The 26,404-nt window shown below is 42.4% G+C and overlaps 1 protein-coding gene across 1 annotated transcript in view; it reads left to right on the forward strand.

The window, feature by feature from the left end:
• Positions 1 to 14,427: 14,427 nt before the first annotated feature.
• The window catches only part of MCF2L2 (MCF.2 cell line derived transforming sequence-like 2), a gene marked incomplete at both ends in the record, with an annotated part of 183,947 nt that continues 171,970 nt past the window's right edge, over positions 14,428 to 26,404 (forward strand). Inside the window, 1 exon segment of the mRNA XM_082840148.1 lies at positions 14,428 to 14,569. Coding sequence (XP_082696274.1) covers positions 14,428 to 14,569 — 142 coding nt within the window.

The following is a 26,404-nucleotide window of genomic DNA, read 5'->3' on the forward strand; positions in this document are numbered from 1 at the left end:
TCATGGGTTTGGAAAATTTTATAATGATATGTGTCCACCATTATAAATCATAAAGAGTAGTTTTACTGCCCTAAGAATTGTCTGTGCTTTGGCTATTCATTCCTCCCTCCCCCATAATCCCTGGCAACCACTGATCTCTTTACAGTCTTTATAGTGTTGCCTTTTCCAGAATGTAGTGTAGTTGGAATCATGCAATAAGCAATCTTTTCAGATTGACTTCTTTCACTTAGTAATATGCATTTAAGTTTCTTTTTTTTCATGGTTTGATAGCTCATTTCTTTCTAACACTGGCTAATATTCCATTGTCTGAATGTGTCACAGTTTATTAATCCATTTACCTACTGAATGACAGGTTGCTTCCAAGTTTGGGCAGTTGTGAATAAAACTGCTATAAACGTGTAGGTTTTTGTGTGGACATAAATTTCTAACTTTTGGATAAACACCAAGGAGCACAATTGCTGAAATGCATGGTAAGAATATGTTGAGTTTTGTAAAAATCTGCCAAACTATCTTATAAAGCACAATTTTCCAAATTATTTGCAATCCCACCAGCAATTAATGAGAGTTCCTGTTGCTCCACACCTTCACCAGCATTTGGTGTTGTCAGTGTTTTGGATTTGGGCCATTCTATTAGGTGTGTAGTGGTATGTCATTGTTATTTAGTTTGCATTTCCCTGATGACATATGATGTGGAGCATCTTTTCATATGCTTATTTGCCATCTGTATATCTTGAGGAAGTGTCTGTGAAGGTCTTTAGCCCATTTTAAAAATCAGGTTATTCTTACTATTGAGTTTTAAGAGTTCTTTGTATATTTTAGATAACAGGCCTTTATTTTTTTAACAGAGAGATATGTTTTTCATAACTATATTCTATCAGCCCATAGCTTCTCTTTTTATTCTCTTGATAGTATCTTTCACAAAGCAGAAAGTCTTAATTTTAATGAAGTCTATCTTGTCAATTCTTTCTTTCACGGATTGTGCCTTTGGTGTTGTACCTAGAAAGTCTTCACCAAACCCTAGGTCATCTAGATTTTCTCCTATGTTATGTTATAGGAATTTTATAGTTTTGTGTTTTACATTTAGGTCAGTGATTCATTTTGAGTTAACTTTTCTGAAGGGAAGAAAATTGTTCCATACCACTTTTGTTTTAATTATGTAATTTATGTTGACTATGTCATGATGTAAATTTTAGATCATACTGTGGTTTGCAGTCTAAGAATTTTGAAGAACTTCGCTCTAGGCCAGTGGTGGTCCCAGGACCAGCAGCATCCGTCATCCTGTGTACTTGCTAAAAATGCAAATTCTCAGGTCTCATCCCACACTACTGAATCAGAATCTCTGGAGATGGGGACCAGGAGTTTGTATTTAAAAACATCACCTGTATTTCCAGGTGATTCTGTTAGTTGGAGAACCACTGATCTAGACTAAACTGGGTGGCCCCAATGGTGCCTAACCTCACCTGTGGCACCCAAGGTGGGTCCTTTGTCTTTCTCTTCATTGTTGGAGGCAGTGCTAAAAGGGAGGTAGAATCTACTTTGGCAGTGCTTGGAGGGTAGTTTGTCTTTCCAAGCTCGGGCAAATCCTTACCTGAAGGCAGAGAATGGTCTAGATTCATAAGATAAGTGATACACAGTTTGGTTCTTGTGCCAGCAGCATCTGCAAAATAAGACTAAAGCCCTAAAGGGTTATTGTGGGGCTTAAATGATGTTTGTGAAATGCCTACCATTATACCAGGTGGCACAGAGCAGTCACTTACTATATGGCGGTGGTAGCTGCTATAATTGACACTGCCTATCACAACCCTGAGCATATAATTGATGTTCAATAGATGTGACTGATTATTAATTCATTCATTAGAGAGGAAGGCAGGCTATTCTGACTTGTTCCTTGATTTTGCCATATATTAGAGCAATGTGATTTGTCACAGACAGGAAATAAATCATAATTAGAAAAGATAAAGAGAGGCACAGAAGGGAGGAGGGCAGGGAAGGAGAGAAGGCAGGAAGCATGTCCATATTCACAAGAGCAATGGAGATAGTAACTGTTTTCTCAGAGGAACAAGGAGGTATGGGCTATTGAAAACTACACTCATTTCTTCTTAGTTACAGTTACAGGATTTCAGAACTGGAAAAGGGAACTTGGAGATCACAGACCCACCCTCTCATAGCCCAGGTGAAGCAGTTGAGGCCCCAGGAGAGCGTGTATTAGAAATGGGGGGACAGAACTGGTTTCTGAGGACAGCCACTGCCTGTTACATCTTGCTATAAAGTCAGCCAGTTCATCTCCATGGAAACCTCTGAAGATTGTGAAGATACAGATGTGGGAAGGAGACCAGCCTTCTGAGTGTGATTTATTTCCTTTCTATTTCTTTCTTTTCTCTCTCATTCCTATTCATAAGCTTCACCTGACTCTTCTTGCTCTTCCCATTCTCCCGTCCCTTCCATCCATGATTCTTACCCATAAAACCTGGCTTAATCTGAGAAGCTGAGGTCACTGGATCTGCAAAGTCCAGCATGTCCCACATTATCAGTCTCCTTAGCAATATGCTGGTTTCTAGGGGTCAGTTCACAGTTGGCTCTGACTGGTCACCAGGTACCGACTACTACCAACAGAAAACACCTCATTTGGTTTCTCAAAAAATACTTGTGACCCTTGAAGAGCCAGATACTACCGTGGAAACACAACCCAAAGCTGTTTTACTCCTTTGGGTCTTTAACCCCTTTCTGAATTTCTCGCAGGAGGTTGCTATGAAAATGGTTGCTCTACTTGTGCAGGCAGAGTGCAAAGAGCCCAAACATCACAGGAGAGAAGAACCTCTGCACAAATTTCACGTAGCAGGTGGACTAGCATCATCTCTTAACCACAGCCCACAATTGTTAGCAGAAAGCATTTTAAAACGTCCCCAAACCCCTGGGATGAGTGGCTATTACTAGAAATTGAATCCGAGGTGTTTGTTTGGGGTTTGGCTTTTTACATGCCAAAGAGGAAAGCTGAGCTTCCCGGAATTGGCTCAGAACCTGTGGGTGGTCCTGGCACTCTCGCGACAGGGTCCCCCCTTTTAGGAATGGACTGGGGGACAACCTGACTAGATTCTCGTTTGCTCAGGCTTTTCACGTGGAGCTCTACTGAATTCGGTTAGTCCGTCTGTCAGGTAGTATCTGGAGCCACCTAAGGAAGCCCCGGGACAGCGTCTACCACTGGATAGTTGCGGATCCGATGCTCTCCGCAATGGCGCTGTGCCAGAGCCTTTCCAGGAGGGCGCACTGGCGCGCCTGACAGTTGGCAGACGGAGCGGGGGCGCACGGGAGGAGCTGCACAAAGGAAAAGGCCCACACAGTGGAGACACACGTACGCACACGCGTGCGGAGCCAGGTCGGTGCACAGCCCGCGCCCCCGGCTCTAAATGCGAGTGTGTCCAGTGGACGCTGATAACTGAATGAGACAACCGCTAACAGGGGGAAAAAAACTCCAGCCACCGCCCCTCTCCCAAGCCCGGAGTCAGTGGATGGGACGGGCAGCTGGGCCTCAAACAGCCTTCCTTCCAGAGCCCCAGCGGGGCGGCCGCAGAACTCCCTGCCAGTTCCTTTCTCGCCTAGGTTTCTCCGCAGATACCTGGCGGGGAAGGAGGAGAGACAAGCCAGGGAACCGAGCATCTGGCGTTCAGAACCCCGGTGCTGGCGGGCGCACCAAATTCGCTGTCCCGTCTCCCACAATTGGAGGACAGATCTTGAATCGCCCCCATTCTTAGAGGAATGGGCGCACCTGCCCCACCCGAAACAGGGCGGTGCTCTCGCGCGTGCGCGCCTCTCCGGGAGCCTCGGGCACCGCCCCCCGGCGGGAAAAGGTGGGCGCGGAGGCGGGAAGCGCAAGGGCGCGCGGCGACGCTGGGTGGGCTGCACGGCTGAGTCCTGAACACCTCAGCTCCTCTGCCTTCCGCACCCGCTGACTCCGCGTGCCCCCTGCGCGCTGACAGAGCATCCTTCATCCCGGCGCGACCTTCCCGGGCGGCAGCGCAGGACATCTGACCACAAATCCAGAAACCCATGCGTCCCCTCGGCCCGCGACGCCAGAGCGCCGTTACAGCGAGATTGGGGCGACTTGCTTTTCTCCTCTCCGGAACTGCCGCTTCCCTCTCTCGTAAAGCCAGTTGTCAAGTTGGAAAAGCCGCTCCACCTCATCTTTAAAATAACCCCCTCCGGGGCGTGGCTGGCGTCCTCTAACCGCGCGGCCCTGGAGAGTTGGCCTTGGCTGGGAGTGACTCTCGTTTTGTGCCTGAGGAGAGCGAGGAAGAGTGTGAGGGCCGAGCATCCTCGCGAAGAGATGCCTTTAAAAAGTCATCCATAGCATCAGTGGAAACAGTTTTGTGTTGCTTTGTTTTGTTTACACCGAGTGGTTTTTCGGCGAAGTGCTGTTTTGGTTAAAAGAAGAAATGGCCCCTCAGGAGTTCACCCGGCGACTGACCACAGTGATCGCTCGTGTCGGTAAATGACGCTTAATTCTAAGTTTTATTAATGGAGGGTGGGCGCGTTGCCTGGGACCTGGTCTCCCCCCACCCCGCCCTCCGTCGCAGCCCTGGGATGGTCGAGGGGCGCCTGCCCAGCGTGTGGGCCTCGCTGCCTCCGGTGCTGCTCTGTAACAGGCGTCCCTGGGGTGCTGCGCTCGCGGCCTTGGGCGTCCCCCGCGTCTGGCGGGGCCGGAGCAGGCCATGGGGCAACAGCCTTCACCAGGCAATTGCCGAGTCTGTTGAGCGCTAAACCCAGGGCTAGTTGGCTGTTAGGATCTGTTACCCGCTGCTGACCGCGGGCAGGGGTGGCGAGTTGTGTAGTGATTGACCCGATACTGAGAAAGGAGAGGGAACGGGAGGAGCGAAGGCCGGTGCTTTCCAGCAGAAATCGCTGTCAGGCCACTGGAGGGTCCTTCACGAGACAGCGTGCCGGAATGCAGGGCACAGTAGAGGGCCGGGGCGCAGTCCAGCTCCCTGGCCTGTTCTATAGAAGTACGGCCTGGAGGTGTCGCCCGGCCCCAGGTGAACCCCACTGAGAAACCTCTGCCAGCCCCACGAGACTGAGCAATTCTAATCCTCTTCCATGAGTTCAAAATGGGGAGCAAAACATGCGTACCTTCCTCCTGAAATAAGGGTTGTGGTGGAAAGACAGGCCCTATACCGTAAGAGAACATTGAGACAGCCGCAAGGAAATTCCTCAACATTTTCTCCCCCACCCCTTCCCTGGACCTCCTCAAATAAAAAAACACATTCAGGTTCAGATCCTTTGGATTTAGATGACTAGAATTATCCCGATAATTCTCTCTGTTCCTCACTTCACTTTGAGACCCCTCTGTGAATGCAAATCAGTGTTTATTGGAGTCAGGAAGTTTTTTTCTCAGTGTTCCACGCATTTGTTAAAACTGCCTTTTTGGTATTTATGTGATAAATATTGCTTCAATTAGTGAGCTGTTATTGCTCTTTGAGCACACTGGATCAGTGTGTTTAGTGCAATAATATACATCTGGAATGACACACATGTGATATATTTTGTGAAGATGATTTGTATGGGGAGCCTCATTAAGTTTTAAAAAATGTTTCTGGTGCCAAATGTGGCCACTGAACTGGTTTTTTTTTTAAGACAGAAGGTCAGTATAATCCTACCAGAGAAGGCCGAATGTGACATACTGCTGAAGATAGGATAAAATAAAACAGAATTTGTAATTTGAAATATATTGAATGCTGAGATGATTGAGCTAAATACCAACGTGTGCAAGAAACTGTGGTGCAGGAAAAAGCAGTGGACTGGGTGTGTGACCATCACAATTTGAATTCTGCTCTGGACAAGTCATTCCACCTCAGGCTGGAAAATGGGAATTTTAATAATCCTTCCCCACCCAGCTCAGTATGCTTGTAAGATAATGTGGGTGAAAACACCATCTAACCTGTGAATGTATTATTGGTCCTGTCCCTGGGCCCTTTGCCACTAAAGATCTTGGGCAGATCACTGGGCCTCTCTCAGGGTGAAGCTTCCCATCTCTTAAACGAGGAGGTAGACTTGGATGACTATTAAGTTCTCTCCTGTTTCTTTTTTTTTTTAATTGGGGTATAGTTGTTTTAAAATGTTGTGTTAGTTTCTACTGTACAGCAAAGTGACGTAGAGTTCCCTGTGCTGTACAGCAGGTTCTCATTAGTTATCTATTTTATACATATTAGTGTAGATATGTCAATCCCAATCTCCCAATTCATTTCCCCCTTTTCCCTCCTTGGTGTCCATACATTTGTTCTCTACATCTGTGTCTCTACTTCTGCCCTGCAAACTGGTTGTCTGTACCATTTTTCTAGATTCCACATATATGCGTTAACATATGATATTTGTTTTCCTCTTTCTGACTTACTTCACTCTGTATGGCAGTCTCTAGGCCCATCCACGTCTCTAGGCCCATCCACGTCTCTACAAATGACCCAGTTTTGTTCCTTTTTATGGCTGCGTAATATTCCATTGCATATATGTACCACATCTTCTTTTTTTTTTTTGCGGTATGCGGGCCCCTCACCACTGTGGCCTCTCCCGTTGCGGAGCAAAGGGCTCCGGACGCGCAGGCTCAGCGGCTATGGCCCACGGGCCCAGCCGCTCCGCAGCATGTGGGATCCTCCCAGACCGGGGCACGAACCCGCGTCCCTTGCACCGGCAGGCGGACTCTCAACCACTGCACCACCAGGGAAGCCCCCACATCTTCTTTATCCATTCGTCTGTTGATGGGCATTTAGGTTGCTTCTATGACCTGGCTATTGTAAATAGTGCTGCAATGAACATTGGGGTGCATGTGCCTTTTTTTTTTTTGCACATTTCTTTTTTTTTAAAATAAATTTACTTAATTTATTTATTTTTGGCTGCGTTGGGTCTTTGTTGCTGTACGTGGGCTTTTCTCTAGTTGCGGAGAGCGGGGGCCACTCCTCACCACAGTGCACAGGCCCCTCACCACAGCGGCCCCCCTCACTGGGGAGCATGGGCTCCAGATGCAGGGGCTTCAGTAGTTGTGGCTCGCAGGCTTCAGAGTGCAGGCTCAGCAGTTGTGGCACATGGGCCTAGTTGCTCCGCGGCATGTGGGATCCGCCCGGACCAGGGCTTGAACCCATGTCCCCTGCATTGGCAGGCGGACTCTTAACCACTGCGCCACCAGGGAAGCCCCGCATGTGTCTTTCTGAATTATGGTTTCCTCTGGGTATATGCCCAGTAGTAGTGGGATTGCTGGGTCATACGGTAATTCTATTTTTAGGTTTTTAAGGACCATACTGTTCTCCATAGTGGCTACACCAGTTTACATTCCCACCAACAGTGTAAGAGGGTTCCTGTTTCTCCACACCCTGTCCAGCATTTATTGTTCTTAGATTTTCCGATGATGCCTATTCTAACTGGTGTGAGGTGATAACTCATTGTAGTTTTGATTTGCATTTCTCTAATAATTAGTGATGTTGAGCATCTTTTCACGTGCCTCTTGGCCATCTCTATGTATTCTTTGGAGAAATGTGTATTTAGGTCTTCTGCCCTTTTATTTTATTTATTTTTTTTTTGCGGTACGTGGGCCTCTCACTGTTGTGGCCTCTCCCATTGCGGAGCACAGGCTTTGGACGCGCAGGCTCAGTGGCCATGGCTCACGGGCTTAGCCGCTCCGCGGCATGTGGGATCTTCCCAGACCAGGGCACGAACCCGTGTCCCCTGCATCAGCAGGCGGACTCTCAACCACTGCACCACCAGGGAAGCCCTCGTTGGTTTTTTAGTAGCATGTTGTTTAGTCTTCACGTGTTTGTGTTTTTCCTATTTTTCTTCCTGTAATTGATTTCTAGTTTTATACCACTGTGGTCAGAAAAAATGCTTGATATAATTTCTATTTGTTGAGACTTGTTTTGTGGGCTAGCATGTAATCTATCCTGGAGAACGTTCCATGTGCACTTGAAAAGAATGTGTATTCTGCTGTTTTTGAATGGAATGTCCTGTAGACATCTATTAAGTCCAATGGGTCTAATGTGCCATTTAAGAGTATTGTTTCCTTATTGATTTTCTGTCTGGATGATAATGTCCATTGATGTGAGTGAGGTGTTAAAGTCCCCTACTATTACTGTATTATTGTTAATTTCTCCCTTTCTATCTGTTAGTACTTGCTTTATGTATTTAGGTCCTCCTATATTAGGTACATATATGTTAATGAGTATTACGTCCTCTTCTTGTATTGATTCCTTTATCATTATATAATGCCCTTCTTTTTTCTAGACTTTTTAAAAAATTAATTTATTTTTCATTTATTTATTTTTGGCTGCATTGGGTCTTTGTTGCTGTGCGTGAGCTTCCTCTAGTTGCAGTGAGTGGGGGCTACTCTTCGTTGTGATGCGCGGGCTTCTCGTTGTGGTGGCTTTTCTTGTTGCAGAGCATGGGCTCTAGGTGCCCAGGCTTCAGGAGTTGTGGCTCATGGGCTCTGGAGCGCAGGCTCAGTAGTTGTGGCGCATGGGCTTAGTTGCTCTGTGGCATGTGGGATCTTCCCAGGTCAGGGCTTGAACCCGTGTCCCCTGCATTGGCAGACAGATTCTTAACCACTGTGCCACTAGGGAAGCCCTAGACTTTGTTTTAAAGTCTTATTTTGTCTAATATGAGTATTGATAGCCCAGCTATCTTGTTGTTTCCATTTGTATGAAATATCTTTTAAAATCCTCTCACTTTCAGTCTGTGTGTGTTTTTAGCTCTGAAGTGAATCTACTGTAAGCAGCAGAAGATGCCATGTTTTTTTATCCAGTTAGCTACCCTATGTCTTTTGACTGGAGCATTTAGTCCATTGACATTGAAAGTGACTATTGATAGGTATGTACTTATTGCCATTTTGCTACTTGTTTTGTTGTTGTAGTTCTTCTCTGTTCTTTTTCTTCTCCTTTTATTTTCACCCCTTGTGGTTTGATGATTTTATTTAGTGGTGTGCATGTGCTTCTTTCTTTTTAGTTTTTGTGTATCTATTGTAGAATTTGTATTTGAGGTTACCATGGAGTTTATATATGTTGACCTATAACTATATATATATATTTTAAAGTGTTAGTCATTACGTGCAAACACATTCTAAAAGATCTACATTTTTTTATTCCCCTCATGTTTTGTGTTTTTGATGTCATATTTTATATGTTCATGTTTATCCCTTTACCATATATTATAGTTATATTTTTACAATTTTTTTGTCTTCTAATATTTGTACCAACTTATTTAAGTGGTTGATACATAGCCTTCATTGTATATTTGCCTTTACTAGTGGGACTTTTCCTTTTCTATAGATTCATACTTCTTGTTGTAGCCTTTTCTTTTCCACTTAGAGAAAACCCTTTAACATTTCTTTTAGTATCAGTTTAGTATTGACCAACTCTTAATTTTTGCTTATCTGAGAAGTTCTTTATCTCTCCTTCAATTATGAATGATAATCTTGCTGGGTAGAGTATCCTAGGTTGTAGGTGTTTCCCTTTCAGCATTTTAAATATGTCATGCTACTCCCTTCTGGCCTGCAGAATTTCTGCAGAAAAATCAGCTGATAGTCTTATGGGGATTCTGTTATATGTGACTTTGTTTTTCTCTTGCTGCCTTTTGAATTCTGTCTTTAACTTCTGCCATTTTAATTACAGTATGTCTTGGTCTAGGTCTCCTTGGGTTCATCTTGTTTGGGACTCTTTGCTTCTTGTACCTGGATATCTGTTTCCTTCCTCAGGTTTGGGAAATAAACTTTTGACTCCTTTCTCTCTCTCCTCCTTCTGGGACTTCTATAATGCAAATATTGTTATGCTTGATGTTGTTCCAGAGGTCCCTTAATCTATTCTTATTTAAAAAATTTTTTCTATTTTTGTTGTTCTGATTGGGTGATTTTCATTATTCTATCCTCCTGATTACTTATGTGTTCTTGTGTATCACCTAGTCTGCTGATAATTCCTTCTAGTGTGTTTTTCATTTCAGTTATTGTATTCTTCAGTTCTGACTGGTTCTTTTTTTATTTCTAGTTCCTTGTTAATAGTCCCACTGTGTTCATTTATTTTCCCTAGTTCAATTAGCATTCTTATTATAATGCTTTGAACTGTTTATCTGGTAAATTATCTATGTTTCATTAGTTGTTTTTTCAGGGTTTTTTCCTGTTTGTTCATTTGAAACAAATTCCTCTGTCTTCTTATTCTGCTTAACTTTTTCTGTCTTTATGAAATTAGGTGAAACAGTTATCTATCCTGGTCTTGAAGGGGTGTCCTTGTGTGGGAGCATCCTTACACTGGGCACTGCATGTGCCCAGTGGCTTTGGTGGGAGAGCTGGATCTGACATGGGCCCAAGTCACATCTTTCCTCAGGGTGTGCTGGTAGCTAGCACCTTGGTAGGTGGTGCGGCTGGAGATAGAGAGGCTGAAGCCAGAGCCAGGTGTGAGGCAGGACTTCCCCTCTGCTCAGTGACCCTCACCACCCTATTGTGTGTGGGGTCTGATCCCAAATTGCTGGAGCAGAAGCCCTGAGGGTTAGGTCTGAGCTGGTTCTGTTTTCTGTAAGTGTGTGCTTTCCTTCTCCCCCCCCACCCCCAGCATTGGTAACTCTGCCCCAGAGGGGAGCAGTGCTAGAACAAGAGGGGCCAGCGTGGGCACCTGGTGCTGGCCGGGGTGTGTGCTAGGGTGGTCCTGTCACATCAGTCAGAGTTTAGACTGCTCTGGATCTGCCTTCTCCACGAGCACCAGTAATAGCTTCCCTTGCCCCATTCGGATGCTGTGGCGGGTCTGAGCTGGCTCCCATCCCCCACAACTGTACTCTCCCATCAGCTGGGGCAGCTCTTGCCTAGTGTGGAGCTGCACCACAGAGCAAGAGTGGCCAGCTTGGGCTGGTGTGGTCATTGGGGCAGTCATAGGAAACCAGCCAGAATCCTGGGCAATTTCAGTCTGCTTCCTCCCACCTTGTTCCCAGGAGTTTTCAAACCAGCTAAGGGGACATGTCTTCCCTATGTCAGATCCCAGGGCTGGGATGTCCATTAAGTGGTTCAAACCACTCAGTCCCCAGAGCAGATCTCCAAGCCCATGTAATCCCCCTTCCTTTCTTGTGTTCCCTCCCAGGGGTGCAGTCACAACCTGATGCCTTCTTTTCCCTTCTACCCCGCTCCATGTGGATCTTTCTTACAGCTCTGGTTGTATAAGAGTCTGCCAGTCTCCAGTGTGTTTTCAGTGAGAATTGCTCCATATGTAGATGTATTTTTGATGTGTTAGTGAGGGGAGGTGAGCTCCTACAGAGTAGGAGTAGTCCTCCTACTCTGCCACCTAGAAGTGCTAAGAAAAGCTTTTTTAAATTTTTATTTTTTTTAATACCTGTAATGGTAGTTTCTTAGGGAGAAGACGGGGGAAACATTCATCTCCCATTACCATTACTCCTGAAATAATCAGCTCATTTCTAAGGAGAGTTACCTAGTACAGTACCCAGTTATTTCAGAATCTGTTGTTAAACATAAAGAAAATACAGTCCTTTAGTAGATACTTGATCTTGGTCAAATGATAAAGGTCAGTGCATGGAATGTAGGAATTATAAGAGCTGTATAGTTTGTTTATATAATAGATCCAAATGTATAAAGTTTCTAAGATTTTACAGTCTGCTTCTCCCTAGAGTTCTGTAAGCTGCAAAAAGATATACAGGCATACTTCATTTTATTGCAGTTAGCTTTATTGCACTTCACAGATATTTGTATTTTTTTTTACAAATTGAAGGTTTTTGGCAACCCTGTGTCGAGCAAGTCTATTGGTGCCATTTTTTCCAGCAACATTTGCTCGCTTCATGTCTCTGTGTCCCATTTTGGTAATTCTCACAATATTTCAAACTTTTTCTTTATATTATATTTGTTATGCTGATCTGTGATCAGTGATCTTTGTTACTTTTGAGAAAGATTATGACTCACTGAAGGCTCAGATAATGGTTAAAATGTTAGCATGATTTTTTTAAAGCATGTACATTTTTTTAGATATAATGCTATTGCACAGTTAATAGGCTACAGTATAGTGTAAACATAACTTTTATATGCACGAGGAAACTAAAAAATTCATGTGACTAGCTTTATTGAATATTCACTTTATTGCAGTGGTCTGTAACCAAACCCTCAGTATCTCTGAGGTGTGTAATTAGGGTCATCACTGGGTGTGTGTAGTTGCATGCACACTGCCATTGTGGATTGATGTGGTTAGCAAGGATAGTTTTAATGTTCCTAGATGCTGTGATGCCAGCTAAGCATTTATGGCTGTTTGCTTCTGACTGAAAGGCTGAAGAAGTTAATGTTTAGTATGAAAAAGAGCCTCCATATGGGGAATCATTTCTATAATGCTGATGGGAATCCAAACTGGTACAACCATTTGGGAGGAAGTTTGGCTGTATGTAATAAACTGTTGTTTGAAAACTGCTTTATTTGCTGCCCTGTATTAGACTTTCAGACTTTGCATTTGGTCAGAGTCAACATATTCTCAATACTTAACGGTAGGGAAGAAAAAGAGCTTTCTTAAGTTTTAGAATCTAGATTTAAATTAATATTTCTTCTTCTTAATTTAGGTATTTTCTTAAAGTACTTCACATGCAGTTAACACTAATAAAGAACTGGCTCTGAGGATTGCTAAAGAGAGCAGCCTCTAATCTTAAAACCTTTTGATATAACCAATTTGGAAAAGGTTTGGCAGTTTCTTACAAGTTAAATATACACCTCTGCTTTGACTCAGCAATACCACTCCTAGGTATTTATCCAAGAGAAATGCAAATACATGTCCACACAAAGACCTGTACATAAATGTTCATAGCAATTTTATTCTTAACAGCCCGAACTGGGGAAAAAAAAAAATCTGAATGTCTATCAGCAGGAGAGTGGACAAACTGACTATCCAGATGATGGGATACAAGCCAGCAATAAAAATGAATGAACTACTGGTGCTCACAACATGGATGAATCTGAAAAGCATCCTGAGGGAAAGAAGCTAGACACAAAAGAGTATATACTGTATGACTGCATTATATGAGGCTTTTGAACAGATAAAACTAGTCTCTACTGAAAAATCGTAACAGTGGTTGCCCCGGGATTAGGAACAAAGGTTCTCTGTGAAGGGACATGAATATACTTTCTATAGATGGAAATGTTCTATATCTTGAAAAGGGTATGGGTTACATGGATGTATCCATTTGCCAGAACTCATTAAAATGTATACTTCAGATTTGAGTATTTTAAAATGTATAAATTTTGCCCTCTCCTTAAAAGTAAACAGTTAATTTTTTTTTTTTTTTGTGAAAAAAGTTTTCCAGTTTTCTCCTTGGCCAACTGCAAGCCTTACTCTGAAATGTTAGCTTGAATCATACAAATAAAAATTAGAAGCTTGTATACAGAACTTATTGGATAAGTTACTTATTGTATACTTACTTATTGGATAGTTTACATTGTGCCCTTCCTTTAAATCTTGGAGCAGAACATCAATAAGCAAAAACATTAAGCATGAAGAACCAAAATAAAATGCATTATGAAAAAGCAGCCTCTTTCTGAATATAGCACTCTGCATGGCACAGTTCTGAAAGGTGAACTCAAGTGGAACTTAAGTGGGGTCTTGGTCAGATTACAACAGGCAAAGAACATCCTTCATTTAGAATCCTGACATTGTACTTGCACCTGATCTTTAGAAGTAGTTCAAGAGATACTCTACATCCCATCTCAGGATCTGAAATGTTGCCATTTGCTCTGCCAATGTATGTTGCTTGTTTAGGTAGTGACTTCTATTGGTTGCATTGTTAATTCTCCAGATTTTATTCCTTGGCAACCTGGAGAGGGGTTAGAATTGTGGCCTGGAATACATTTTCTGAAGAGCATCCTTTAAAATTTTTATCCTTGTCTATTATCTTATTTTAAATATGCAGTGGCCTGATGTATATCTTTTTTTTTTTTTCTTTGCGGTACACGGGCCTCTCACTGTTGCGGCCTCTCCCATTGCGGAGCACAGGCTCTGGACGCGCAGGCCCAGCGGCCATGGCTCACGGTCCCAGCCGCTCCGCGGCATGTGGGATCTTCCCGGACTGGGGCACGAACCCGTGTCCCCTGCATCGGCAGGCGGACTCTCAACCACTGCGCCACCAGGGAAGCCCTGATGTATATCTTATGATGTGATTCCTCTGAAAAAGAAAAAACATTCTGATTCTCATCAACTTTAGGATTTCCCTCTCTATCTGACTTCCTCATTCCCCAGTTTCCCAATGAGGAGATCTGGTAATCTTTTGGGCCTGTAATCCTGTGAACACTCATTAATCCAAAGGATAAACTCTCAGCAATGACATGCCCTTGAGTGAACTTCAGAGAGATTAGCCAGGAGAAAGGATTAAACATATTTATGTAGGTGCAGTGCTGAGAGAGGAACGAGGAGAGAGCAGTGGCACCATTCCCGGAATCCAATGGCCTCCTGGTGTACGAGGTGTGGGCAGCAAGACCCTAGATACTTACCTTGCACCTTCGTGCGGATCACAGAGCCAGAGATGAGGGCTTACCACCATTTCCTAGGAAGTTGCATCAGGCTAGAATATATGGCAAAAAAAGGTACTGTGAGAGCAATGATGCCTTTCTCTTATGTATGTTTTGTTATTCATCCTCATTCTCAGAGGAATAATGGTTTAACTAACCAATTTTACATTAAAAAAATTACTTTGCAATACTGTCTCAAGTTTGTTAAGGAGTTTAAAAGGACTTTTAAAATTTAAAGCATTAATCAGCTATTAACAATATTGTAGGTGGTCATTTATTGAAAATTCATATTAAAAATAGATAAACAAATATTTTGAAAAAATCAGGTTATAGGATAGAATGTGTAAGTATGAACCCATTTTAAAAGCATATATGTCTATACATACATATATACATACTGACTATTATACACCCATAAGATAACTATTTAATTTGGGGTGAAGGAATGGTAAGGAGTTTTACTTTTCTTATTTTTATTTAGTTGTATGTTTTTATTTTTTAAAAATAACCAATATAATTGCTTTTATAAAATGAAAATGATAATCCAGATTATGAAATTCATATTCCTGAAGAAAAATGTTAAGTCTGAAGAAAAGCATTAAATCTGAAATGCTGAGACTTCATGTTAGACACATCAGCTGATAACAGACTGGTGGGTTAGGAATAAAAAAGAAAACCACTTCTCTTCAGTGGGCTGGGTGAGAAGGAACAGCATTTTAAGTATGCCTTACATGTATTTGGAAGACAATAAGACAGATGCTCGGGGCTTCCCTGGTGGCGCAGTGGTTGAGAGTCCGCCTGCCGATGCAGGGGACACGGGTTTGTGCCCCGGTCTGGGAGGATCCCACATGCCGCGGAGCGGCTGGGCCCGTGAGCCATGGATGCTGAGCCTGCGCGTCCGGAGCCTGTGCTCTGCAACGGGAGAGGCCACAGCAGTGAGAGGCCCGCGTACCACAAAAAAAAAAAAAAAAAAAAAAGACAGATGCTCTAAGAGCTGAAGCAGCTGCTTGTTTCTAAGACTGCTTTTTTCATGCATGGGCTTATTGATATATTCCTCCCCAACCCCTGGCCTTTTTTTTTTCTTGAAAATGTTTATAATACATTTATTCCCCTTAGATCACAGACTAGGAAAGGTGATTAAAGCAAATGTCTTTGTCTCTCTCATTACTCTTTATCTATACTTAGAACCTATTTCTTCAAGGGAGGGGAATTATTGAATGGAGAAGTATGCTTTTAAAACAAATTCTTCATTGTTCCAGTATACTTTCTGGTTGAGACACGATTCATGCAAGGGCTACTATGTATTTGCTACTTAAGAAAGAACAGCTTGTTAATCAGATTTTGCTTTCCATTCTTAAAACACATAGGTGCTCACCTGAGCATGCACACAAATCCTTACAGAGTTTGAATCCAGGTGTAAATGATTGCCCTAATTTTACTAAAGTTAAATCATAAGAGGTTACAGTCTTGTTGATCGTGAGGAGAGGAAGTAATAGGAAAGATGAATATGAAGATTTCTGAATCCTAAACTTATAGCATTACATATACTATTGTTGCTTTTCTTTTTTTCCCACTATAAAAGGTTGTGAAATGTTTGCCTACGTACTCTGGCTGTCAGTCATTTTATTCTGTGACGCGATACAACAACAAAAGTTTGCGTCTCTTAATGCAAGTTTTATGAGTACCTAAATGGCCTTTCTGACATTACCGCAATCTTACATTCATGGAATGCTATCTGTCGACTTCTTGGTATAATACTGATTTCATGGGGCTAAGGGAATGAAACTCAAGAGATGGCACACTGATTAAAGTATGTGCTAATCAAGACTCATATACTATTTAATTGTTGGGGGTTCAGGGAGAGTCAGAAGTTGGGTTTTTTTTTCACTGACTATCTCCCCCATTTTTTCTTTTTAAAAGGAGAATAAAATGTACTTAAAATATTAGAAAATGAATGCACGCCTGTAAGTTAGGGTAACACCAACTGCTGTAACAACCCCTAAATTTCACTGGATAAATACATTCCAATACAATGGCCCTGGTCGGTTGGCCGTTTTCCCTCAGACTGTTTCAGGGACCCTGCCTGCTTCTATCTTGTGGGTCTGTCATCCTCTGGCTCAGAGTTGTCACCTTGCAGTTGTCACCTGCAGGAGGGAAAAGACACAGTGGTGAAGACACACCTATTTCTGAAATACCCCAACTCATCATTTTTGCTCATCTCGCATTGGCATTCACTAGCTACATGGCAGTAACTGGAGGTAGGGCAGGTGAGTGGGAGATGGAGTTTCTGGCCAGGCAGCCACCTTCAAATGATAGTGCTACTGTATGCAAGAGGAACTGTGAATTTTGAGTGGGCAGCTAGCCATCTCTGCCTCAATATCTCATCGCAAATACATTCAAATATATAAGGCCCTCCATACATATATATATATATATATAAACTTAACACAAATGATAACATTCTATTCTGTATCTTGCTTTATTTTTTTTAAACTTAATACATTTTGAACCTTTTTCTGGTCAGTACATATAGATCTGTCTGACTATATTTAATGACTCCCTAGTATTCTGTTGTATAGCTATTCCATCTTTTATTTAACCAATCCGCTATTAATGGACATTTGCCCTAGAGGAACAATACTGTAATAAACATCTTTGTACTCACTTATCTTGCCCTTGTGTTACTGTTTCCATAGGTTAAATTCCTAGACATGGAATTTCTTGGCCAGAAGACTGCATATTTAACATTTTGACAGATATTTCCAAAATGATCAACATTTTTTAAAAAGTACCTATTTATACCTTTACCTATAGAGAATTTGCCTACAGTCTTACCAATGCTGTGTTATTTATCTTTAAAGAAATTGCCAGTCTATCAGGAAGAAAAGCACTCATTCTGTTTTAATTTACATTGATTTATTAGTGAGGTTAAACATTTTATATACATATTCACCGGCTGTATTTCTTCTGTGAATTGTCTGTTCTCAGTCTGTGGCTGACGTTATGTTTCCTATGGTCACTTTAACAAATCTCCACAAATTTGATGGCTTAAAAAACAGAGATTTATTTTCTCATAGTTCTAGAGGCCAGAAATCCAAAACCAAGGTACCTGCCCCCCTCCTCTAGAGGCTCTAGGGGAAATTGAGTTTCTGGTTTCTTCCAGCCTCTGATGGCTCCAGGTGTTTATTGGTTTGTGGCTGCATCCTTCCAATATCTGCCTCCATCTTCATAAGGTCTCCCCTGTTTTCCTCTCTCTTATATGATTGCATTCAGGGCTCACTGGGATAATTCAGAATAGGCTCTTCCTCTCAAGAGTCTTAATCACGTCTTCAAAGACCCTTTTTTCCGTAAGGTAATGTTCACAGGTATTGGGGATTAGGACATGGCTGTATGTTTTTCTTTTTTTTCTTTTTGAAGGCAGGGGGACCATCCAGCCCACTATACCTATTTCTTGTGAATTTTGTAAGAGCTCTCTATATTCTAGGGAGATAAGCCTTTTATCAGCCACATGTGCTGTAAATATTCCAGTTGGTTACATTTCTTTTGAGTTTGTTAAAGGTGTGTTTACCTTGCCAAAGTAGTTTTCAAATTAGTAAATCTATCACTCTTATTGGGATTTGTCATACTTCGAAAGGCTGTTCCAATTCCAGGATTATAAAAATGTTCTCCCATATTTTCTTTTACTAATTCTGTCTTTTCATTATTTAATGTGGCTGGAGTTTATTTTGATGCAAGAAGTGAAATTTGGATACAACTTAACATTGTTGACAATAATAAAATACCTGTACATGCACCTACTATATACTGGGAATTTTTCTTAAGTTTTCTAACATTAACTCAGTTCTTACAACAACCATACTAGGTGGATGTATTATAATTTCCCTCATTTTCAAATCAGGAAAACTGAGGCACAGGGAAGTTCATTGACTTGCTTGAGATTATTCTGCTGTAAGTGGCAGAGCCAGGGTTTGAACTCAGGCATTGTGACACCAGAGGTCAGGCTCTTAATCACTATACTTGATGTCCCGTTATGGCCAAGTTCTATTTGTTACCCAGCACTATTTGCTGAGTACAGGTATCCCCTGCTTTTCAAAAGTTTGCTTTGGCCATTTTGCTTTTATGAAAGACCTACGTTAGTACCTGTTTTTGCTAACCAAAAGAACTCCAAAGAAGATTTTCACTTTTAGGAGAAAAGCAAAAAGTGTTCAACATTTGTTTAGTAGTGAGCCATTATAGAGGCAGTGCACACGCAGAGTGGTACCACCAAGCTCCTTCCCCTGGAACTAGACTCAGCATCTCTGCATCAAGCTGCCATAGCTTTGAATTGTGTCAGTGAGCATCTGTGCTTTATCTTGACTTATTTCGTGCATCTATTAGCAAGATGTGTACTGAGGTAATTGCCTCTTTGCTTTATGCCCTTTTGGCTTACCAAAGGTTTCCTAGGAATACTCTACTATCAGATAGTGAGGGAATCTGTAATCTCCCTCTGGCCCCATGGGAAATGCCACTTTTATCATACACTACATCCCTATTTATATTTCAATCTAATTCTCATCTCCCTTCTGCTCCTGAGTTCTTCCAACCTCATAACAAGTTCTATCAAACTTAGTTCATAGTGAAAGAGAAAGAGGTCACATGACATCAGTGGGGAATTTATGAGCAGCATTTCAAAGCAAATCACCAGTGGGTGGCAGTAATGCGGGTGTTCGAGAAAAATCTATTGCGGCATCCTTGAGATCATGGCTCAAAGAACTGGATGATAAATTTAATTGGCTTCTGTTGAATCTATTATATACAAATTGCTTTCATACGTTATTTTAATTAAATTAGATAATGTATGTAAAGCATTGTCAATGAAAGAATTAATAGTCTATCTAAGAAAGAAATGGAAATTTTTATTCATACCAACCTGGGGATTATAACCCAGGAGACAGTCTCTCAGAGAGCTCTGAGAACTGTTCTGAAGAGGTAAGGAGGGGGCAAGGCTAGTGTATACGTGATTTTGATCAAGGGGTACATGCAGTCAAGCACTCATCTTGGTAGAAGGAACAGATCTCTGAGTTAATGGTTTTAGTGCTTTTCTAATTATGGGAAGATGAAAGGACCAGATTCATAAAATTTTCTTCTGGAAATATTTAACTAGCTGAGGGCCAGTTCTGTCGGTTTTCCCAGAGCACAAAGTTCCTCATCCTGATCTTCGCCTTGAATTCCTTTCAGAGTGTATTGTTGGTCAGTGACAGCAGTGGCTAATGACTTGATTCTTGCAGAACTGGATGGTGGACAATATTCTTTATTTTACAGTCCCTTCCCTTTCAGTCTTAATTTCAACCAAAGTTTGGGAGGCATTTTGTGACCAATTTGTCCCACGACACTAAGAATGCTCATTCTTAGGTCAGGCATGGAATTTTTGGATAGGCCACTCAATGCACCATTATTGGACTAGGCCCTCCTAACGATAGCCAGAATCCTTTGGACCCGCTGTCTTACTAGTCTCTTATGGTTCCCTCTTATTGCTTCTTCCCATATCTAGAGTTACACTAGTATAAACATTCATCTTATAGAACTATATATTTGGTCAGTCGTTTCAAGTCGCCTAGTCACGCATTTGGTAATGCAAGAAACAATCTTATAAAATAGGCAGAATACAAGTAATATAGCTAGTAATATTAATAAGGTCATTAATAAATATTTAAGCTAAGAACTTCCATTAGGTGCAGCCCAGTATCTCTGCAGGTGGTCTGACTAGTCTGTTCTGCACCAATTGCTATCTTTAAGGGAAATGATATATTGGCATTTTACATAAAGTTCACCAAAGATGTCTGCACAGACGAGGTGAGTGGTGGGTCATCATGACCTCTTACAGGATTGAGAAAGGAATGTTATCTTCTAAGGAGTTATATGGCTGGCACCAGAAGAAGAAAAATTGATCTTTATGGTTGAGCAGGTATTTCTGCTATTGGAGAGGTCTGGTTAATGCGTAATGCACACTAGAAGGGAGGGAGGAGGCCAAAGGGCAGAGAAAAATTTTATGTTTAAATTTTTCTTGTCTTGCCTTACAATACGATTTTTATTTCATCAGCATGTAGCACAGTGCCCAGTAGGTAGAAGGTGCTCAATAAATGGTAGTATTAATCCTCACAACAGTCCTCTAGGAGGAGATATTATTAATTATTATCCACTCCCATTTTACAGAGGGAGAACCTGAAGGTGGAGGGGCTGGTTAGTGGCAGAGCTGGGATGCAGGTCCAGTTTCTTTCATTCTGCTTCCATAGTACCTGAATGAATGAATACACTGAGAGAGGAAGGCAGGAATGTCTAGCCAGAGCCTCCAGGGCTTTTTCTTAAACAAAAATAAAATTGTGTATCCATCATATTGCTAAAATGTCTAAGATCCTACCACTTTGATTCCTTTGTTAAGATATTTTTTCCTCTAAGAGCTTTAGAAAGAAATGAAAGTGCAGAAACTTTTGGAAGAATGCCATGTCGAATGAGCATTAGTCATAACTAGTCTTCTCATCTCATCACATTAGACCATATTTTGTTGTTTTACCAAAGACACTGCTTCTGACTTGACTGAATGCCGGGCTGGGAGTGGTCCTAGAATGAGAGGATAGGCATTAAGGCATGGGTCCCCAACCCCGGGGCTGTGGACCAGGACCGGTCTGAGGCCTGTTAGGAACTGGGCCGCAGAGCAGGAGGTGAGCGGCAGGCAAGCAAGCAAAGCTTTATCTGCTGATCTCCATCGCTCACCTTACCGCCCGAACCATCACCCACACACACAACACCCCCCCACCACCCCCACCCCCGCTCCACAAAACCGATCCCTGGTGCCAAAAAGGTTGGGGACTGCTGCATTAAGGGGCCCACACTGAGCACTGGGGTAGGGCTTGGGGGTGCTGGAAGGAGAGGTAAAACAAGTGCTAAAGGTAGGGTTGGCTCGTTTCCCAGGGTGCTGATCCTAAAATCAACACAGCAGGAAATGTAGGCCAAAAGTTTACACCAGCTAGGCCTCAGTTTCAAATATACTTTGCATACATATAGATGATTATTTTTATTGAATGATAGGAGAAGCACTAGGGAACAACTTAAATAAAAAGTTTTTTTTTTTTCCCTGAACTGCATTTTCGTAAGCAATGGGAAAGGAACAAGAATGGTCTAAAGTCTTGGAACTTCAACTTGTGCTTGCTTCTCAGTTGAACTAGCAGCATCAAGAGAGTTTTTTAGAAATGCAGAATCTCTGGCCCCACCCCAGGCCTGCTAAATCAGAATCTGCATTTTAAAGCACAGGTGATTTATCATTGTAATTTGAGAGCACTGCTCTGGGGCAGTATTGATTAAAATGCAGGTGGGGTCACTTTGAAACCTAGTGCTAAAATTTGGGAGCTTTAACAGAGGGGGGGATTAGGTATTTTCACAGTTTCTTAATTTCTTGCAGGGCTTTGATTGCTTTTTATTCAATATGCCCCAGGCAGCAGAGCTGGTTTGCCTCTCCTGGAGTTATGAAGGACTGCAGGAGAATGTCATCTCCAGCTATTGTTGCTAAGGAAACCCTTTGCATAAAAACTTCCACCTTGGTGCCGTGCTTGTCTCACGCAAGGGCACATGTGAGATGTCAACAGAAATTAATAAGCTTAAACATTTTTTTTGTAATAGAAAGAAAAGGGATTTGGATACACATTCAAAAACAGAAATCCTTATGCCTAATAAATAATATCTCATCACTTCTCAAAGCAATTTTAAACAGGTATTTGCAGAGCCTGGGCCAAGAGTACAAATAGAGGCCCATATGTGGCATTTAAATAAAAAGTACTATTCTTTTAACTTGATAAACACACCCCCATAAGAACAAGATTTAAAGTATATAAAGGTATGGTTTTTATATGACTAAAAATCAGAAAATAGCAAAGATGAATACATTGAATTATTGCATGCATCTGAGTGTTGTGTTGATGGGCCACTGAAATTTGGATGAGTAATAAAAGATATCCATAACCCATAAGGCATTAGTTAACCCATAAAATTTGTTTTCTAATCATGTCAGCAAATGCACTATGTTGTTATAATTGAGATTTTCACATAATTTGAGCTCCATTGAGAGCAGTGATCTAAAGTAAATGTGATCTAAGTAAAATGTAATTGTGTTCAAGGAGTTCAAAATTTGAATATATTTGCATCATGAATTGGAAGAAAAAAAGTGAGAATGTTGATGCTCAGTAGTACTGGACATATTTCATTATATAAGAATCTACATGGGGAGGGTGGCAGGGAGGCTCAAGAGGGAGGGGGTATAGGTATACATATAGCTGATTCACTTTGTTGTGCAGCAGAAACTAACACAACATTGTAAAGTAATTATAATCCAATAAAGATGTAAAAAATAAATAAAAAAAAAGAATCTACATCATTCATGCCATGTGAGAGGAAGAATTTGACAAGTTAATTGATTTGTTTTTCTCTTACTTAAGCACTTCCGCTGCTCAAATCCTCCCAGCACTCTGAAGCAGTGTCTGTCCCTGATACCAGCAGTGGCACAGCCCACAAGCCATCATAGCATTTGGATGCAGTGCGCCTTTTCTTTTGAGGATATAGACCAAGAGATGTGGAGAAGTCTTTCCCTGGAGCCCCAATGGTGTTAAGAGAGTAGCTGTTCAGGGTACAGTGTGTTCTGCCAGCCATGATTTCTGGGTCATGAGGACAGAGGCACCCGTGTGGTCTTTAACACATATGTCTATCGGAGGGAGGGTTACAGGGCCTGGGCAGGGGTCACAAGGAAACTTCCTGGGGTGATGGAAATGTTTCATATCTTGATCTGTTTAGTGGTTACATTAGTTATGTGTTTGTCAAAATTCATCAACGTGTACATTTAATATTTGTGCATTGTACTGCATGTAAATTATACTTCAATAAAGTCCTATTAGCATAAAAAATAAACACTACCAGAGCATACTTTTCTCTATGTAAACTAAAGGGAGTAACCAAATAGGATTCCATCACTCTAAAACAACTATTTCTTTTTTTTTTTTTTTTTTGCGATACGCGGGCCTCTCACCGCTGTGGCCTCCCCCGTTGTGGAGCACAGGCTCTGGACGCGCAGGCTCGGCGGCCATGGCTCACGGGCCCAGCCACTCCGCGGCATGTGGGATCTTCCCAGACCGGGGCACGAACCCGCGTCCCTTGCATCGGCAGGCGGACTCTCAACCACTGCGCCATCAGGGAAGCCCTAAAACAACTATTTCTTGTATTCCTTTCTCATATGCCTGTACCCATGTGCACACGCACTCCACCTGCTTTCCTCTTTCTTTCTGAACCTGGCTTCAATCTCACCATACATGTGATTTTTATGTTCTTGAAATTACATCTTAAATCTTTTTCTATGACATGGTATTCATAATTATACCATGATTGCTTCCATTCTTTCACTCTTATAAATAATATTCCAGTCCACATTTTTACGTATAAAGTTTTTATTTTGTTATTTTCTCAGGATACATTTCCAGATATAGGACGAATAGGTAAAAGGTTATGAAGATTTTGATGACTATGTATTGAAGCTCTGTATAGTAATGGTTACCATGTTGGGCTTTGGTGTTTAGAATGAGCTGGGTTCAAATTCTGGTTCTGCTTGACCTTGGACCAGCTATTGCAAATCTAGTTCCATATTGCTGTTAGAGTTGTTTTGAGGATTAAATAAGATGATGTATATAGGGGGTTTAGTATGTAATCTACACAATAATCACTGGGTAAAATATTGTGAAACTACTTTCTGAAAGGACACTACCAGCTTTACTCCCCAAGGCTATGCAGAAGTACTAGTTTTCGAGCAGAACCCCAGCATTGTGTATTATTTTATGGATGAAATGAGAAATTCTATTGCTGTTTTAATTACATTATTTGACTACTAGGAAGTTGGACTTTCTTTTTTAAAAGACAAGATTATATATTTATTTATATTTATTTTTGGCTGCATTGTGTGTCCATTGCTGCACGCGGGCTTCCTCTAGTTGCGGTGAGTGGGGGCCACTCTTTGCTGCGGTGCGCGGACTTCTCATCGCAATGGCCTCTCTTGTGGAGCGCAGGCTCTAGGCACACGGGCTCAGTAGTTGTGGCTCCTGGGCTCTAGAGCGCAGGCTCAGTAGTTGTGGTTCACGGGCTTAGTTGCTCTGCGGCATGTGGGATCCTCCCGGACCAGGGATCGAACCCGTGTGCCCCCGCACCGGCAGGCAGACTCCTATCCACTGCACCACCAGGGAAGACCAGTTGGACATTTTTTAGTGTTCTTGGTTTTTAAAATCTTCTAAATTTCTCCTTAAAAAATTCTTCCATCTGCTTTTCAAGTGCCTCTTACTCAATGTTAATTTATGGACAAACTTCAATACTAAGTCTTCTGGTTCAGGTTAAGCATCCCTGTAGCATAGGAGGCAGTAGAAGAAGTAAAATGGGTTTGTGTTCTTTCTAACCTGTCCAGTAAGAAAGAGAAGTGAAACACAGCATGACCCCAGGGTGCCTTTTTGAACCACCCCAGCAACCGATTCCTCAGAGCCTCTGGTCCACATGTGTTTTCTCAGCAGTCACATCTGTTCTAGTTGTGGGAGTGGGAGGGCAGGCTGGGCTGGAGGAGGTTCATTTTAGTGCTAGGGTGCCTTCCTTTACATAGTCTAACTAATTAAACAAGTTATCTGTAAAGTGTCTTCTTAGGGCTGGCTCACAACTGGTGCTCTCATTAGTGTCACGAGCAGTGGCTGAGTGGAGATCCTGGTCCCATTCCTAGTTCAGCTAACAACCGACCCTTCCATCCTTTCTGCCCACCAGATTCCCTGGGCAAAGTATTCAATAGTAATGCAGCAGGATCTGTCAAACTTGGGTCTGCCTTCCCTCTTGGGTCAGATCATACTTTTACGCCTTAACTTATTAATTAAGTAGTTTATTTATTTATTTAGTATTTTGGTTCCTTTTCCCTCAGACCATACTTGAGTCTTTTAAATCCCAGTGTGACTGAAATTTCAGAACAGCAAAAGCAGAGGCTAAGGGTTTCACTGCCCTATATTCCTTACTAGTTGCAACAGTTAGACTGCATCAGCTTTTATCAGCCAGTTTCCTGCCCTCTGCCCTGACGAGGAGGATGCAATTAGTAGGAAGGGTCCTGCCCCAGAGCCCACATTTCTCTCAGATGGGGGTGTGGGGTTTGGGGGGTGGACAACACAGAGGTGTTTCTTGCTGCCTACAACTGAATTCCAATGGGATGTGCTGGGCTGTACTCCATCACCTAGGAGACCTTTGTGGATACTTCCTGCAGTTTTAGCACTGTGGGTCCAGGGTAACATATAATCACAGAGACAGAAAAGAGACAAGTTTTCCCCAGATCTATCTGTAACTTTGCCTAGGATAGAAATTGTGTTGAAATTCAAATACTACTTCACTTTGCCTTGTGTGGGTTACAGAGAGACAAGTTTCTCCCTAATCTACATGCATCAAAAATAGCAAGCAGGAAGCAGGAAGCCTCCACACAGGACGGAGGGGCCTGCAGGGTGCAGCAGGTACCACCACCTCAGTGGGTCATCACTGGCCATGCCCAACTGTTCCTGGAGAAGGAAAAGCCATTTTACACGTGTGGATACTAAGGCTCAGCATGTTCTTGCTGTGGTTGCCCAGCTAGAATTTGGCAGAAACAGCTCTTGGCATGTAGGGCTGAGGCAGCTTCCTTCCCACTGCAGGGGGAGGTGTTCCTTTAGATCAGAGAGCTCCTACACTCCCTTCCCACCCCAACTCTACAGGAGTGGGTAGCAGGGCCTGCCAGCAGCAAGGGCTGGTCTGTGTGTTTCCTCTGGTACAGAGCATAACTGAGGCTGAACTGCGCATGGCCCACAGGTGTCAGGCATCACTAAAAGCTGGGTGTGTCTGAAGTCATCTCCA

This window comes from Leucopleurus acutus, assembly GCF_964270905.1.
Source record: "Leucopleurus acutus genome assembly, chromosome: 5".
Lineage (NCBI taxonomy): Eukaryota > Metazoa > Chordata > Mammalia > Artiodactyla > Delphinidae > Leucopleurus > Leucopleurus acutus.